The sequence below is a fragment of the Apteryx rowi genome, unplaced genomic scaffold (genome assembly GCF_003343035.1).
Source record: "Apteryx rowi isolate R43461 unplaced genomic scaffold, aptRow1 scaffold_1, whole genome shotgun sequence".
Classification (NCBI taxonomy): Eukaryota; Metazoa; Chordata; class Aves; order Apterygiformes; family Apterygidae; genus Apteryx; species Apteryx rowi.
The window spans coordinates 5,773,825-5,791,769 of NW_020447196.1; the positions used below are offsets into that span (position 1 = coordinate 5,773,825).

The 17,945-nt window shown below is 38.8% G+C and overlaps 1 protein-coding gene across 1 annotated transcript in view; it reads right to left on the minus strand.

Moving 5' to 3' along the window:
• The window catches only part of BEAN1 (brain expressed associated with NEDD4 1), an 82,244-nt gene that overhangs the window by 54,397 nt on the left and 9,902 nt on the right, over positions 1 to 17,945 (minus strand). The window contains exon 2 of the mRNA XM_026059832.1: positions 2,772 to 2,906. Coding sequence (XP_025915617.1) covers positions 2,772 to 2,906 — 135 coding nt within the window. The remainder of the gene's footprint in view (positions 1 to 2,771; positions 2,907 to 17,945) is intronic.

Below are 17,945 nucleotides of genomic sequence, written 5' to 3' on the forward strand. Positions count from 1 at the left end.
ATGCATATATATATGTATACATACCCATGCACCCTTATATACCTATTATATAATGTTACCTACAGATTAATCACAAGGGGATTTTTTTTATACAGAAGTGCTTCATTTTCATATACTCACATAGCCACATCTTCAGACATGACTTTCCAATGTCTGCCGGCAAATATAAATCTGTCAGATTTGAAGTCATCTAGCTGTATCATGGCTTTATTACTAGGTAGTGGTGCTATTTGGGATGGTATTAGACTGAAAGTCTAACAGTTCTAATTGCATAGTTGTTGTGCAGATTTTCTGTTGGTGTTGATCTTCTAACAGTTCTTGCTGTTATTCAGCAAAACCAACACATGATAGAGGTGCTTTTGGTGCCTGCCTTGCCTGAAACATTTCTGTGTTTGTGAAGTATATATGAAGTGACAGATGTTAGTGCCTCACTGGATGACACTCTGCTCTTAAGTTCAGCTGTGAACAGCAAATCAGTCTTTCCATTGAAAAATAATGAATTTTTCCTCTAGGCAATTTTTGATGTGTGTGTGCTCCTGCAAGCATTGCAAATGATCTGTTGGTTTTGTGGTGTTTTTGAGCTCTTAACTACCATAATGTGTTCAGAGCCAACCATGACTATTTGACTCTATTTTATCAACCGCCATGGTTGTTAGCTTTTCTTATTAGTGCTGAATTGACAGCTTTGTGTTTAGAAAAAGTATATATTTACGTATGTTAAAGAAGAATCTGTTGTCACTCACTATTTACTTTATGCACGCATCTTTATAAGAGGACTGAAAATAATGCGTACTTCTGCGAGAAGCAAGTTGCTAGAAAGCTTTTATGTGATCTGAAAATCCTACTGCACAAATAAGGAATGAGTTATCAGGCATTTAGTCCTATTTGTTTCATTTGCAATGATTGCTCAACCTAAAGGTTAAAAATCAACCAGGCAAACAACTTTTCCTATCTTATGTGACAGGGAGGCCTTATGAATGTCCTATAGATAACACCTGGCAGGACCTTCCTTCCTCTCCCTTCTGCCCTCCCAGTGGAACTGGATGCTGTAGGGCTTATTTGTGTGTGTAATACAGGCAAGATGTAAGATTGTCAAAACTGATGTGTTCCCATGAAATCTTCCACTCCCTCCCGACATGCTTGCTCAGAAAAAATATGGCTAGCTCTGATCACTGCTGATTAGATTAGCAGTTAAGAGCATAAGAACCTGAGGTCTTGCCTAAATTCAGGTCTTCTGTGCCCTCCCACACATGTAAAGTGTAGCCCTTCTGAATTCTCAGCACTAAACCCATAATCTTTCCATGCTCTGTGGATTTGACCCGTGTCCTGCTCTATTTAATGGACTACGATCAGTTCTGCAGAGTGCTTGTGTTGTACGAATGCTTTAACTCCACTGTAAAGCCAAGAACTATGTTGCAACAAGTGCACATCTGCAGACTGAAACAGTTAGTGTTGACCTGCTGTTTACACTGTCTGTGTTTCCGAGGGTTGTACTTTGGACTAGCCCCGCTTTGCTTCCGTGGATCTGAATGCCCATTAGAGGATGGAGTGCGCAACAGGCGCACTCCTGGAATGCATTTTTTGGTTTACTTTCATCTGAAGTGTATTGCCAGTAGCCGTCAATCTACTCTTCCTACTATGACTTCAAGCCTTTCTGCAAAACTGCAGCTGCGTTCTTCTGTGCACTGTGCTGTGTTAACTCAAAAACCAAAGTCTACAGGTATGGCTGGCAATAGTTCACGTCAGCAGTACATGATCAGTCCTATTTGTACTTTGTGGAATAGAGGTCTAACAATAATTTGCCTTCTCAGATGTTGCTACTAACCAATTGTATAGGCTAAAAGGAAGGTTTCAGAGTTAAAACTGTAGTTTGAAATTAGCAAGTTAACATAACGAGCAAAAATTAGAAACAAGAATGGTTCGGATGGTTAAATCACCAAGTTTGCTAGTAGGGGGCTACTGCTGAGACTACAACTTACTTATCTTCTTCAGAAATTCTCCACCTCATCTTTGAACTTATTCATTCAAAATCTGCTGAAAATGTGTTTCTAAAACAAATGGCTGGAAATAGTTGCATTATTTACAAGTTACCCTATGACTCCTTTAAATACACTGGATATCTTTGACTTGACAGTTAGTCTCCCCCCAAACCCGCACCCAATTATTACTTTAATCAGCTGGCAGTTTTTTTATTTATTCACATTAACATTCACGTTAAATCTTATTCACAAGCCTTATTCAAAACCTCTCTTATTGACCTTAAGCCAGGCCTAAATTTAAGCCAGGCCTAAATTTCCAAATGCAGAGTGCCCAGCCAGCAGCCACTGTTTTGTAGTAATTTTGTAGAGCTGCCAGTGTTTAATTGTTTCTGGCAATGATGACTGCCTTTTTTAGGTTTTCTCAGCGTTTAAACTTTTTTCTTTTTTCTTTTGAAACTGGCATTTTAGAGCAGCATTCTTCACAACACATTAGCGTAATGCATTTCGAGCAGGACAAAATCTTCCATTCTCACTACTGCTGAAGTCCGACTACTAGACCACTTGAAACCAGCATGCAACAAAAATGTTTCAGGCATATAAATAAATAAACCCCTAGATTTAGACATCTAAATAAATAACCCCCTAAATATCCACATCCTTGCAATAACAAAACCAGAACAAATCAGATGTATAGAACAGTATACTGCTACAAACACAGAATCAGTAAGAAAAAGGTTTTACATTCATAGGACTACTTCTCATGACTTAGGAGGAAAGCGAAGAGTAACTCACTTGAACATGTTAGTTTGATGGACATGTAGTCTCTGCCACAGTCCTTCTTATAGTGACAGCGTAGCCAATTTAAGAGGCAGAGTCCATTACCACACTGTAGTTCTTCTTTTCTACAAGGTAGAATGCTCTGTTCATCTGAAAGGAGGAGAAACAACGGATGACTCTGTGTAACAGGCACCTCCTTCCTCAGTGACAATGCCACAGACTTACTGAAAGTCAATCTTACTGCTTTTGAAAGCCCTAGCAGGATGAAAACACTCTCTCTTTTTTTGTCAGCTGTCAAAAGGGTCTGAGACTCAAATGCTTTGTATACTGTTGTTGCTGATCATTTACATAGTGGTAAAATATACCAAAGAAATCACTAGGGTAACATCTATCAAAAGCACCTAGCGTCCCCTGTCACTTACATGCTTTAATGAGCAAAACAAAACAATCCGTCTTTGCCTCAGCTTAATACACAAAATAGATGAATGAAAAAAAATAAAGGTATTTGCTGTCTTGCATAATCCTGAAGGACTGGATTAAGGGCTTTCTAGCTGTGGGTATACATTTTTTGTGATTCCTTTCCAGTTTGACAATCAAGCATAGGAACTCAGTCTGGTAGAGGGGAAGGGGTTTTTGAATAAACCCTTGAGCAAGTTGTTGGGGATGATTATTCAGGTCTGGTTTGCAGAGACATTAAAGACTATATAGCAGGCTCTGCAACTATGTGCGTTACGCCGCATCTTTGACTGGTGGCTGAGTTGAAAGAATGAAGCCGCTTCCCAGGACTAGCTCTGATTCTTGGGGGCTGAGTGAAAAATTGAATCACACGCTTCTGCCTGGAGAGGGGAAAGTGTAATTTTGTCTTATCCCTTGATAGTGCGCTAACACTCCTGTTATCTCTATACATACACACATGCATGAACATTTATTTCCTACTAAAGGAGAGATGATGCTAGCCTACTCCTGTAACTTAATAAAAGCAGAGTTTCAGGCCTTGCCTTCACCCTTGCAAAATATATTTGGGCTTCAGCAGAAGAAACGGGGTGTATGGGAGGGAGTGCTGTCAGCGCTTATCATATCTCAACAGGATCACCCTTTCCTAGTCCAAAAGCTTTGAGTGTATGTCAGAGGTGGGAGTGGGCACTGCACTTGTGCAGTTTGTGTTTAGCTTTGACTGACTACTCAAAATAGTTGTTTTATTTGATGTTCATAAACATTCAAACAGCAGCTACCTGGTACAAAATTCAAAAGAGCAGGGATATCTGTATGCAAGGAAAAGTATATGTCTTTTTGTTTTGACATATTAACTGTGCAATGCAAAATATTGGCTAAAATATACTGGCCATACCACACAAAACGCATTGAGCAAATCTTTGAGAAAAGAACTTGAGAAAAACTGTTTTTTCACATTTCACCAGTTGTGCTATTGAAAGTAGACTTGTATTCATGGCAGATAAAGAGAAAACGTATTTTCTGACAAGCACATCTGAGTGTTTAAGCAAATGTGTTGATACCATTTAGTTGCACAGTTTTGTAGAGCTTTCAAACAATGGGTAAGAAAAGTAGAAGAGAGAAAAAAAATCCTGTTCATTAGTGACAGAATAAAAAGTATTTGAAGTCTGGCAAGGAAGACCTTTGTGCAGAAAAACTCCTTGGAAATCACCCTTAGGTACTCCTCAATCATTTCCCTTAGGTACAAGAGCTGCATTCAGGTTACTTTATATGTCCAATCTGAAAACATTCCAAACAGAAGCAAATAAAAATTAAAGCCCAACTTGAAAAACTCCAGCTCTTGAAAGCAAAGGCACAGAGGGCCATTGTCAGCACCCAACAAAACACAGGCATTCTGACTAAATCAGGTTTTTCTTTGCTCTCTAATATTTTAAATTCGGAGCCTTTGTGTCACCCTTCATAGCTGCAAAATCATGCAGTTGGGAGTAATTGCTCATGATTTCCAATTCTCTACACAGCTTCTCCAGTGGAAAATGTCAGTACCCCCAAATGCATTTATAAATATCAACAGCCTTGACAACAAACTGTTACAGTAGATCTTAGATTGTATGCTTTTATGCCTGTACCTGGCAGCTCTGCAATCTACAGGCCAATAATCAGATCATATTGTTTCGTACTTCTAGCACATCTTGGAGAATGTTTCCCACATAGCTACTGTATTTGTGGTAAGCATCTAAGACAACCTTTGGGTAAAATGGAATAGAATTCCCAGCAATTTAAGGCTGTGTGGATTCTTGTCTGTTTGTTTTTTAAAGTGTTAAATTATTATAGAAGAAGCTATGCTGTAATTAATATGTCGGACCAAATGTGGTCATTGTGGAAATGGGAACAACTTTATTAACTTTAGATTGTTGTTATAAACTTCAAAAAGGAATTCACCTGCAAAAAAATGATGCTAATGAAAAAAATACTCTAATATCTTAGCAAATTTATTAGAGTAATTGGTCCAAGTGTGTTTCACATACACATATCTATCTTCTATAAAGTCTATTTAGTTCATAATCTAATTTGAAGTTGCCTTAATTATTTTAGACCTCTTTAAACTTGATCCAATCTACACCAGTTCATATCTTTCCTATTCATTATTTCTGTTTCTACTAGTTCAACACAATTCTCCCCTATCACTGGCTACAATTTTACCACTTTTGGGTGTAAGAAACTTTTCTACAGTTCCTGCAACATTGAATTACTGTCTCCTCACCACTGCGGTGACTCTACTTTGAAGGTCACTTAAAGATAAATGTCTCTTCTCCTTCACCCAGAAAGTAATTCTATACTTTCTGTTTCTGGTAGTTGTTGTTGAACTGTGTAGGCCACTTTAGGATACAGTCTGTATGAAAATGCTAGAAAAACAGTACAATGTTTTATTATCTTAAGGGGAGAATCACTAAGATTGTAAGCTGTAAGAAACAATATAAGCAGATGCAATACTTTGGACTGCAAAGCAGCGGGGTGGGGGGGAGCAGGATAGTTTAAAAAGGGTGTGCAAATCTATCCCATAAAGCTACATTTCCCATATATAGCAAGAGCAAAAGATTTCTTTTGTTGATCCAGATAATGCAAATCTTCCATCTGTCCCAAGGGAAAGTGCAAAATACCTGATAAATATTTTTCAGTGTTCATGTTTTTAAGCACTTTTTTGAGGAAGAAGCTGAGGCACAGGCCTAAGGTAATCCAGCAGTCAGGGACAGAGATGGGCATAAAAGAGAATTAAATGATTGTCAGAAATTACTGTGGTATTATAATGCTGATGATTTGATCTTGGTGCTAATGGAACAAGTAACAAAGATATCGAAGTTCCATGTAATCGGTTTCATGTATCTTTTAAAGTCATTAGAGTCTTTACGGCAAAAAACATGACACCCGCAAATCCAGTAAGGATTAGTGGACTGGTCTGGTTTATCTTTTATGCCATCTGATATTATAAATTTATGCCCCTTCCCAGATACTGTAGTTCTCTCCTCTAGCATATAATCTTTTACATGTTTATATTAACCTATTTTTCTTTTTTTCTCTTGGCTTGCAGTAGCTAGAGGCATCACTGGAAAAGAGCTTTCAGCTAGACACTGTCTTGCAGAACTCAGTAGTTTATTAATCTTGTTTTAAAATCTAATCCAGCATCTGTACGTTGAGCTACACGCATGAATCCCACAGTTCTGTGGTCTGGCTTGTGCAGCAGGTCAGACTAGTTGCTTTAACCTTCAAATCCATTTAAATATTCTTGCCTTAAACAGGAAATTATTAAATGTTAGCATAAGATGGGAATGGTTACATTATAAAAAGCCATATATATATTCAGTCAGCACAAAGCTACTCTACAGCAATATAATATCTTTCTGCTTATTTCATATTCAAACAGCAGATCTTACTCTATCCTTTTACTGCTTTTGTCTCTAAAGAGGGATTTGCTTGATATAATTTTACAACATCCTCATTCATACTCTTTGATTTAATGTATTGCTGGGTCTTACTAGCCAATATTTGTGTGAATACAGAAAAACAACAATGAATATATAAACTTAAAACACTCTCAGCATAAAATACTATATCTTAACATGCAGTATGAATGAATTCATATTCTGAAGTGCATCTATTTCTGATACAAAGGAACAAGAAGTAGAATAGGCATAATGAAAAGTTCTCTGACAAGTACAAGCGTGTTGTGCTCCAGAGAAGTGGATTGCTTCCTGGCAGGGGCCTCGCTCACTCACTCGAGTGAGGTGTCACCCAGAAAACATCCGTATCAGATTCCTATTGACGGTTTTATTCTAGTAATGGTAACACTTAAAAGGACTTCAAGTTCTGGAGTGCCTTAGCAGTTCTGACCGGATAAAAACGCTAGCATACTATGAATTAGGATGATCACCCACCTCAGATAGGCTGCTCTGTTTCTTTGCTGCCGTAATGCCATAAAGCTACAGTAGATATTCCAATTTATACCAACAGAGGATCTGGTCTCATATGATTTAAACATAACCATAAAGTATGTAAGAGGGGCCCTCCAGTATTGGTTCCAATACTCGTTTTATTGCAGTAAATTTAGCAAGTGCTGTCTTAATTTCACAAAGGAGTGATGTCTGTCTACTTAGCAACTGAAGAATATGTAAAGATCCTTCTGATTTGGAACAGTTTAATGATTTGTGGGAAAATGCATTACTTTCCAAAATGATGTTTTATCTCAGCAGAGGCTAGCACAAAGTATTTTTTCTTTACCGTACACTTTTGCCTTGAGGTATAATTGATTATGAAAACAATTTTTGCTACAGACAACAGAGAGCTAACAAAGTTTCTCTTGGAGAACTGTTCCCCAGTCCTAATCCCGCCTGTTCCAAACCTGACTGTGCCAAGCAATGGATTGCTGATGTTTTTTAGTGTTTGTGTTCTAAATCAATACAAATTTGTATCAATTTATGAAGTGGAAATTTGTAATTTAAGAACATCAAAATGATCACATCAAATTCAGGTTAAGGAGCAATATTATGTAAATGTAATGCATAAAATTAGCCCAGAAGTTGAAAATGAACCTGCACTATTAAAATACGTATAATAATTAATAGCTATTGTACATCATCCAATTTTGTATTTTCCTTTGTTAGTATTACCACAAAATATGTTTTATTCAAATGACTGTGTAAGTATATGGTGGTTACACACTTCTAACATCRACCACTGAGTCTGCTAATGCACTGATCATCCACCAGCAGAAACTATTCTCTACAACATCACCATCTGCACTTTGCAAAGTCAGAGGCTTCGTTCTTGCCTGCAGGCTGGCTTTGAAAACTTTGTAGCCTGCTGTGGGAAGGCAGTCCTGGTGAAGGAGGGTCCTCCAGTGGCCCAGAGATGATTTAAAACTCTGAGCTTGGTGAGAGGATGAGAGAGTAAGCAACATCTGGGACATCTTAGTTTGATGCTTAATGCTCTGCTGCGCTTATATTATGTAGATGAGCACGATACAAAAACCTGTACAAGACGCACTATAAGGAAGAGAGATTCTTAGCCCTCTGGTAATTTCTTGTGCCTCTCAGTTCCTTAGAGTTTTTGTGTTGATGGCAACCAAGGACATTTACAGTAACTTTAAATCAGAGGACAGACACAAGATGTCATTTCTATACTGTTAAGGTACTTTAATACCACCTTCTCCCCCCCCCCCACCTTCCTCAACTTTACCATGCTGTTCTTGGCTGCACGTGTGGATCATCATTTTATATGTTCGAAAATTTGGAAAAAAGTTCTTATTTCTACTTCTATAGATGCTCCATCACTCTTGAAGCATTATCTTATGTTTCCAAGCTTTGGGGAAAATTTCCAGTTATCAGCTTGCTTCATTCAGTAGAAGCATTTTTTAATGGAAGCATAGAAATGTAGCTCTGAATAAAGCTTTTTTGAAGAATTTCCTATGCATTTCTGTCAGGTTGGTTGCAAAAGCATACAGTTTCCACTGATATACCTATTTAGAATTATGTTGTTAAAAAAGCAAAGACTTTAAAACAAAAGTGGCTGTATATACTTTTCAATTGCTCATTCTCCTTTAAATTGTCCTGTAATTTTTTTTTTCAAGTTCACCATCAAAAGGTACTGTAACGTGAAACAACAAGACCTGTGTTGTTGTTGCTCTGATTTTCTGCTCTCCCTGTACATTGCGACAGTTTGACTGGGGACTGGTGCTAAGTAATGTACCATATAGCAGGTACCCCAGCACACAATAGCATGAATACATTGTAGCTGCTTTTTCTATTATTGACTGTCTTCATATCCTTTCTAAAGGAACATCTGATTTCACAAACGTGCTTAGTGTGAGGAGCTTGATTATTATCGTAGTTTAATATACATGTCAAATGATGCATAAAAGTCATCTCAAAAAGCTGCTCTGTTGCTCTTCTTTTTGCGGAGTGTGTTCTTTCCCTAGCATGAAGTTCCAGGCCAAAGGAGAAATAACGCTGGATTCATATTCCCTCCCTGATGTGTCTTTGAAACAGAGTTATAATTACAATACCAAAAGCCTAGATATTGTTGCTCTACTTGTCACCATGGCATCTGCAATAAACCAGGAGTGTTAACTTGTCATTTAGAGCTGTTACAGTATATTTGAGTCTGCAGGGTTTTTACATTTGGTTGCTGAACAGGAACTGATGATAGCATAGTAGATAGCCTAATCCTTGCACCTTTAGAGGCATGTTTCAGGGCAGTACCTTACGAAGACAACAAGGAAAAACAGTTTACAAATTCTGAACAACTTTGTATCTCTGCTGTTCTGCATTGGGTTTTCTATGACCTGCTTCTTTCTTAATCAAGTCTTATATTTCTTGCAAGTTGTTTAAGCTAGTGACTGTCTTGCACACTGTGTATGACCACTGTGAATGGCCCTTGTGTGCCTCTGTAGTTTAAGTTGTAAATAATTACAAATGGGGAAGATTTAGCCCAAAATATTGAACTCTGCTGATAAGCAAAGAGGAGAAAGCTAAGCGTAGATTAGAAGAAAAGTTCAATATGAGGTCTTTGTCCTAGTAAGAACTAGTCTTCAAACTGGGACTAAATAGCTGGCACTCTGCTGGATGCTCTGTCAGGTACTGTATTAGCTGTCTCTCAGAGGATCTGGGATCTGATTTTTTATAGCTCATCTTTTTGTATAGCTTATCGCGATTCCTTGTTGTAAAAGTCCCTGATTTAACCCTGACTGTAAGTGGGGGCTTGTTCAATGTTTAAAAATTGGAAGCAACCAATTTAAGTCTATTAAAGGACTTAAAGTGAACCTCAGAAAGCTGTTATACTGACTGAACTGGTTAGCTTTCTAATGTAAAATATGCCATTTCTATACATCTCTTGGGTTCCTCAGTGGAAGGGAGTGCCATATTTATGATCTAACTAGAGAAATATTACAGCCCAGCTGTAGTTACTTTTCTGTCCTAAATTTAGTGGTAACTGAAAGTTGAGGACAAGCGTAACATCAGAATACTCTCATCTCTATCAGGTCTGAGCCTCATGGACAACTGGTTGTCCGTAGATAATTGAGTCAGCTACGTAAAAAATCATATATATATATATATATATATATGAAGTAGAATAAATGTTCTAGGAATTGTCCTGTGGCCCTTATGTACAGTCTGTGAGGCTGGTGAGCTATTCCAGCTGCGGTGGTGGAATTCATGCCATGAGGGGAAATGCATTCATTGAGAAGGAATGGAAGGAGCGATACGAATAATGCCATGCCCCACTGTGAGATTTCCAGGGAACATGAGACACTATACTACTTAAACTTGCCTGGCCTCTGTACTGACATCCCCAGCACTTCTCCCATTCTGTTCATTTATACATGTCTATGCTAAAAGCAGCTAAAAATATAGAGCAGATGGATGTAAAACACTGAAAGGGAATAAAGACAATGAGAAGGAAATGTTTTTTCTCATTCTTCTCATTTTCTCAGGAAAGGGAAGGAAAAGGGAGACAAAGAATTAAAAATTTCCTGTCAAATCTCTGGAGCTGGAGTTCTGTGCAGTATGATGCACATTTACCTAAATTAATTTTACTCTTCCTATGTAGGAAAACAGATTGAAAAACAGATTTACTGAGAAGAATACACCACACAGCTCTGAACTGTATTTCTTCTTGTGTCCTAGAACATTCTGGAGAGAGAGGTGTGCACACATATGATTTAAAACTTGTATTTTTGCTCCCATTCTTTGTTTCAGAGTTTCTTTACCTTTTCTTTTTTCTTTCTCTGGTTACTCTTTTACCTCCTCTGGACTCTCACTCTCTTTTCTCCATCCAGTCTGCCTGCTCTGATCGTCCCCAGTCTCTCCTACCTCTTGCAGGGCTTGAAGCTCAACAAGAGACACCCTGTTTGCTCTTCATGGGTGCGGTGTGGGGGTAGGGTGGGAGGACAGGCTTTCCCCAGCTACAGGCAGTGATCTGCTACCCCAACACTGACAGAAAGGCATGGGACTGGACAAAGACAGAAAAAAAGATGCTACAAGAGAAAACAGCTAGTGCTCTACCTTGTCAGCAAGAGTCAGTGGCAAGCAATGGACAGATACCAATCCAGGAGCCTGGTTTTCTCCTTAAATTGCCACATGATCTAAAACTATTCATTTCTCTGCCACACTTTCCATTCCCACCTTTTGTCTTATCGAGGCACCTGCAGTCTGGAAGGACGGGCCAGTTTCTTTGTACAGGGCATAGTGTGACAGAGTTTAAGTCTTAGGTGGGTCCCCTAAGTGCAGCTGGTACTTGTAGTAATAATCATATAACAATTGTGCAGCTAATTCAAAATAAAATTAGGATTAAGAAAAACTGTAAATATCAGATGCTTTCAATCAGAGCTGTTCTTCTTAAGCCAGGAAACTAAAAAAGATTAATTGCAAAATGGAGAGATTCAAAAGCCAAAACTGATAAGACTGCATGTATATCACTATTTCTTTATATATTTTTAATGAAGGCAGAAAACAATTGTGGAAACCAATATCCTCGTTTTAATGACAGAATTAAAGGGATTAGCATGGGTATAACTAAAAACAGCAATTAAAAGATAAGAGACTTGCAATGAAAATGGCCCAGGAAAGACATTGTCACAGAAGCAAGATATGTGTTAACAGGCAGTGCTGAAGCGGCTTTGGCTGGAATGTCCTCAAGCAAATGCATCTCCACAATGATACTTTAAGACTGTAGGTGTCTCAATGTCATATAATGTCATTATTTTAAAAAATGGTCTGAGGGATTTCAGGAAGTTGTAGCAAGATATATATAAAGTCCTGGAGCTAAACTCACTATTTGCATAAATGCTGTCAAAGCCAACTGAATTGCTTCCTTCTGCCAGCTTTCAACTTGAGGCCAAATTTTCAAAGCATCTGAAGATAGAGGCTCTAAGTAGGATTTACAATAGCTCATAATCAATTAGGTGTCTATCTCTCAAGATGCCTTTGCATAAAGGCATCTGGACATTATTGCATTTTTAGATGCTTGGATATCTAGCTTAAGTACAATCGTTATACAATAATGAAATGTCAGACTGCAAGAGTGAAAAGTGCTCAGCACCTCCAAAACGTATCTCCCCCCTTCTCTTTTCTCTGGGATGCTTCTCAGTCTTATTCTCATTAGATCAGTTTGATCAGATCCCCTTCAAAACTAAAGCATCGTTCCTACTTATTTGATAGGGAACAGGGTTGGACTCTGTTCTGTGTGTTTTTGTATAATAGTTGCACAGGAGTGAATTCTGATCTATTATTCTCTCTGCTACTTAAAAAAAAAAATCAGGATGGGAGGCAGGAGTAGGGAGAAACTGATGAAATTAAAGCATTAAGTCAGTAGTTACAATGGAAATGAATGATTTGGAGATGTCAGCCTACACTGTCATAAATGAAGATGAGAAATTGTCAGGCTTGGTGAGAAATTGATACCTTCCTAGTGCAGGTTCTGGTCTAATATAAATTAAAAGGTGAAAAAATCATTCTTGATTTGAATAACTGAGATGATCTGGAGCCATCATAAAATAGATTGATGGCAGAAAGATACTGAGCAGGATACAACTTATTAGGGGAGAAGAACAAAGGACTGTGAAGTGTAGTTCTGGAGGCATTTGAACATCCTTGATTTCTGCACGTTTGGAGCCATTAAAGCCTGAAGTGCAGCATGGAAAGCTGTAGGGAGATACGGGATACCTTTAAGGAAGGAAAGATTGGAGATTCCACTTTGGTGCCTTCAGAAAACATCCACACTTTGAGAAAAAAAATCAATGAAGGAAAATAAAGAACAGATTACTGTGGGGATTAAACTTTGCTGTGCACTTGGAGAAAAGGGAGTGATCAGCACATCTGTGCCCCGGACTGCCTGGCATCGCAGATCTACAGGGTTTCTAGCTTTCTGCTGTCAGAGAAAGGAAAGACTGGAAATGGGGGTCAGGTGTTGGTGTTTCCATCACTGACACTTCTCAAGGCACCCCACAAGGGCAGGGAAATATATTGCTACAGGGTCCAGAAGGCTTGGTGCACATATACCAATCTCTCAAACTTTTGGAGTAAAGTACTCTCTCTCCAGGTCAACAGCTTCACAGCAAAGCTGTCAGGCATAGATTTGAAGCTCTTTCTGTATGTCTCAAATCTGTTGCAGCCAACAGAACCACCATCAGACATGTGCACAGACCCATCACCACCTAGTTATTTCACCTATTTGTGCTGAGGCACTGGGCTCCACCTGTGCACATGACTATGAAGTTATGCTCCTTGACTACTGGCCTCTAGACCACTGTATTAAACCAGCTGAGTTTGGAGTCCATTCTGGGGAAAATGCAGGATTTGCCATGAAGAACAAAAGCTACAAACTCCCTAGCCTGTGGCAGTAGAGAGAGTGATTTATTTTCACTGTGTGCAGAACGATTTCCTCATTTATGAGTAAAAGCGTGCCGTGCCTTCCACTGTCTTCCTGGGGCCTCGGAGTACAGCTGGCAGCGCTGTAGTCAGTGACAGCCGGGAGCCAGCTGGGCCGGCCGGTGTGTGAGCTGACTGCGGAGGGGCGGCATCCGGCATGGCCGGGCCTGTGGGATGCAGGAGCAGGATTTCTCAGTAGCGAGTACCTCCCTGTGCCTGGCTACGTCTGTTTTCATACAGCACGGGGAGAGAGCCTTAGTATGAATATTTCTGTTCCTTCTTGCATTTTGTGAGATAATTCTGTTTCGTAAGACCAAGTGTGTAAAATCTATACAGGGTGTAACACAGGAGTCTTAACTCTGAATTTTACAACACTGTCTGCATCCTTTCTGTATTTATTTTTCCTGATTCATGCACCCAAATGAACATTTTACCTACCTGAACATTCCCTGTGCTCTTAGACATAACAGCTGAGACATAACATTGTTTAATATGGTTATCATAAACACTTACTAATATTTATAGTTACATAAATAACTATACAGCTATGTAATAATTATAAAATAACTGTCTTCTTATAATAGCTGATACATATTGTCAATCTGGAGAACTAATCAAAAAATTGGTTGATTTGTTTGCTTAAAATACTTTTCTTCAGAGACAAACCTCAAAACTCCTGAGGAAGTGCTGGAGGAGCCAGTGGCTTGAAGGAAGAGAAGGCATTTGGGTAGATCCATTTGTCTGCCTTTCCACTTCTCTGACAGTTTTGGCCACTGTTCGTTAAAGTATTACATGCAGTGGCTGAGGTTCATGACTGTTGGTGAACGATGATTTACACTTACTGTCATCAACATTTTCTAGAGATAATTTTGACTTTTCTCTTATAAAAAATCATGTTCTGACTAAAACCTAAAAACACTTTGCAGTGAAAATCTGATGTTTCTCTCAGAAAGAAACTTATAAAGAAACAAAATTAATTCTAAATTTTATTTTCAATTAGAAAGTTCCATTAAATGCTGAAATTGTCAATCCTCTTGGATATTGTGTAGTTGAAGTCACACAGTTCCATTCCTGAATATTAGCTTTGCCTGGGCTTGGCCTGTGTCATTTTACCTCTTTCCCCTGTACTAGAGGCATAGTGGAGACTTTGTACAAGAGCAGCTGCAATCCTGCTCCTGCAACTTTGCGCTTGCTTAGGAAATTCAGTGTCGAGAAAGTAAACTGTTCTAAGAAGTGGTCTAGTACATAGGAACAGCCTGGGATAACACCAGCCTCTCTCCATCTTCACAATAAAGGCATAGTGCAAGCCACAGTTTGTTTTTGGCTAATGTCCACTGTACTTGTATTAGTATTATGTATTATTGTCAGTTTAATAATTTAGCAATTCATAATCCAGTCATTACAGTCATTTAAACACGATACCCTGTACGCAGGAGGCCAAAACACTGGTCCTGGCTGCACTGCACTCAGTTAAGGCCAAAGTAAAGGGAAAATATTGTCTTAAGAACACTTATTTCTGAAGACAAGCAGGCACCCATTTGGAAACGAGGAAACGCTCAGACTGCTCTGAACGATGTTTGCTGCAACAGTTCCATTACAAAACTCTGCTAATGCACAGTTAATGCAATATAAAGTTCTCTTGCCATGAAGAAACAGTCTCTCTGGGGGGAGCAATGGAAGGGAAAAATCTCAGCTCAAGGGCCAAGGAACATGAAAGTGAAGGATGCACAGAAAACTATGCTATTCTGACATGATTTCCCAAACTAAACAGGTACTGACTGCATGTGTACTGAAGTGCTACAAAGCTGAAATGTGATTTCATGCATAACGGAAAAGCAATAGTTCTGCTGAGAAATAATCTAAACAGTTTTTTACAATGTTGACCTCTTACAACATAAGCAAGCACAGTACCAGTATTTTTTGCCATGTTTACAGGCAATATGCTAATAAATGAGTAGACTGTCACATGTAGCTACACTAATGTAAGTTTCTACAGTTTCCTGTCACTTTTAAGTTGTTATCTTATATTTTTTAGGACTTAGGTGATGGCAGTTGGTCATATATTATGTAGCTAGAGGGTGAACAACTTTTGCTTAGCAGCTACTAGTTTTGCACTTGCTTTTGAGCCCAGCTTTAACATGGTTTTGCTAGGAGCTTAAGGGATAACCAGATAATCTGAAAAACAGCAATTTGCATTTACTTGGTTTTGGAATGTAACCAGCTTTATTGACCGAACTCTGCTCTTAGTTCCCATCTGCGGCAGGTTTAGTTCCTACAAATACTTAGCGTTAACAGAAACGGTCTTGGCACTATGAATAATTTCTCCCAGCTTGTAGATCATGGTGGCAAACATTAAGCTTGATAATATTTCTAGTCTATGAATGATAGTATGCTTGACTTTGCAGTTTCTTTATGTATGTTGCAATGTAAATGAGAGAATTATTTGCCTGTTCTTTCTTTAAACTTCCCATTTTAATCATATGAATTCTTGTGTATGATGGGCATCTTAGCTTGGAAGTTTTATTAGAGAAGAAGTAATCTGGTTACAACATTTCAGCACGACTTTTCTTGAGATGCAGCACTTGCTCTGAGAGATAACCTGGTAGTTTAATTTTTGTGTATGTATTTTTATCATTACACATTCTTTTATCTAAAAGGTCGGACATACCAATCTGGTTTCCTGCATACGTGTAGTTTTCCTCTGAAGTGAATAGGGCCAGCAACACAGGCAGAACTGGCTCCTGTAATGTTACATTTCCTTTCTAAAATACTTTCAGATATTATCTACAAAAATCAGTAATAAAGAGGGAGTGGAAGGAAGTCAAATGTCAGGAATTGTTGTTTATTTCAATAATTGGAAGTAATTTTTAGCTACATTTGTTTCACTAGTAAGTGCCAAAACGATACAAATTTTGACTGATGCCAATGTGCTCAATTTGTAAATCCGTTTTAGAAGCTATGTGCTAATTTGTTGTTGCGGGAGAAAATGTTGAAAGGAAGAATAATTTTTTTTTAAAAAAGGTTGAAGTACTTGTACCTGCAACCAAAATTTATKATGCTCAATTTCAAGCAATTCTCACTGATTTCAGTGAGTTTTGCCTATACAAAGATCACAAGGTTGAGTCCAGCCCAGTTAACTCAGTTGTTTTCTTAGTCAGGAAGCTATTTGCTTTTTCATGGATTGGTGTCCTTATCTGGACTAGAGGACTTTAAATATAATATTCCTACAGCTGTACATGACTGCAAGGCATGCCGTTAAAGCAGTTAAAAAAAAAAGACTACTTACATTGATTGGAATAATTGCTGCCTATTCCAATAGGGATGGAGCTTCCAGAGATGAGGGGAAGATGGAAGAAAAGAACTAAGGAGGGAAAAATGGAAAGAAAAGGTCCTTAATAGCAGTTTGTTTTTGTTGTGGAGCCAGATGTCAGCTGAAGACACACTGTGTTGATACCATGCACCCACTCTCTAGGGCAGGATTGCACGTTTCAGACTGGGAATATACGCACAGATGTAGATTGAATGGGGATAGATAAAATAAACAAGTCATTGCTTCATACTTCCAGGAATCACTCCAGTTTAGGAAATGATATTAGATATGACTTTAATGCCTCTTAGATGCAAAAAGCCATGTATAAACAACAATGTGTTATATAAATATGCTAATTATTGTTGTTAAGTCATTCACCAGACTCTGAAATAGGCACCTACCATTGTAAAGCAAAATAACTGTTTCCTAATTTGTTTAAGTGCATCTTGAATACATTAGGCATGTGTGTGTCAAATTGGGTTGGAATAAATTTATTCTAAAATTTGATACACGACTCCCCCAATGCATTTAAGCCTTAATATTTATAACTTGCGCTTCAAAGACTTGTATTTACAGGCAACAAAATCCACATGAGTAAAATATGTCCTAAATAACAAAATGTTTAGACTTCCTTAAAAAAGGGCTTGTTTGCTCATACAGTTACAAAATATGACCCCGGATATTTAGTTGGATGTAATGCGGCATTTGTACAACGTTTCGGTAAATTACATTTACATTCAAATTAAGCCTGCTGCCCTCGGTGCCGCCGTGGCCTGGCTCTCAGCCGCTGCCCGGGAATATTCCTGGCTGCTGCCCCTCGCCGGCCCCGCAGCGCTCATCTGCCCGCGCTGCTGCTTCCCCCCTGAATTTCGCGCTCGCCGTCGCCGCGCCGCGCAGCCCAGCGGGGGTTCGCCCTCTTTGGTTCCTTTTCTTTTCCGGAGGGGGGCTGCTGAGTGACAAAGTTTCCACGGAAATCCTCCCCTGCCGCTCGCTCCCTCGCTCGCTCGC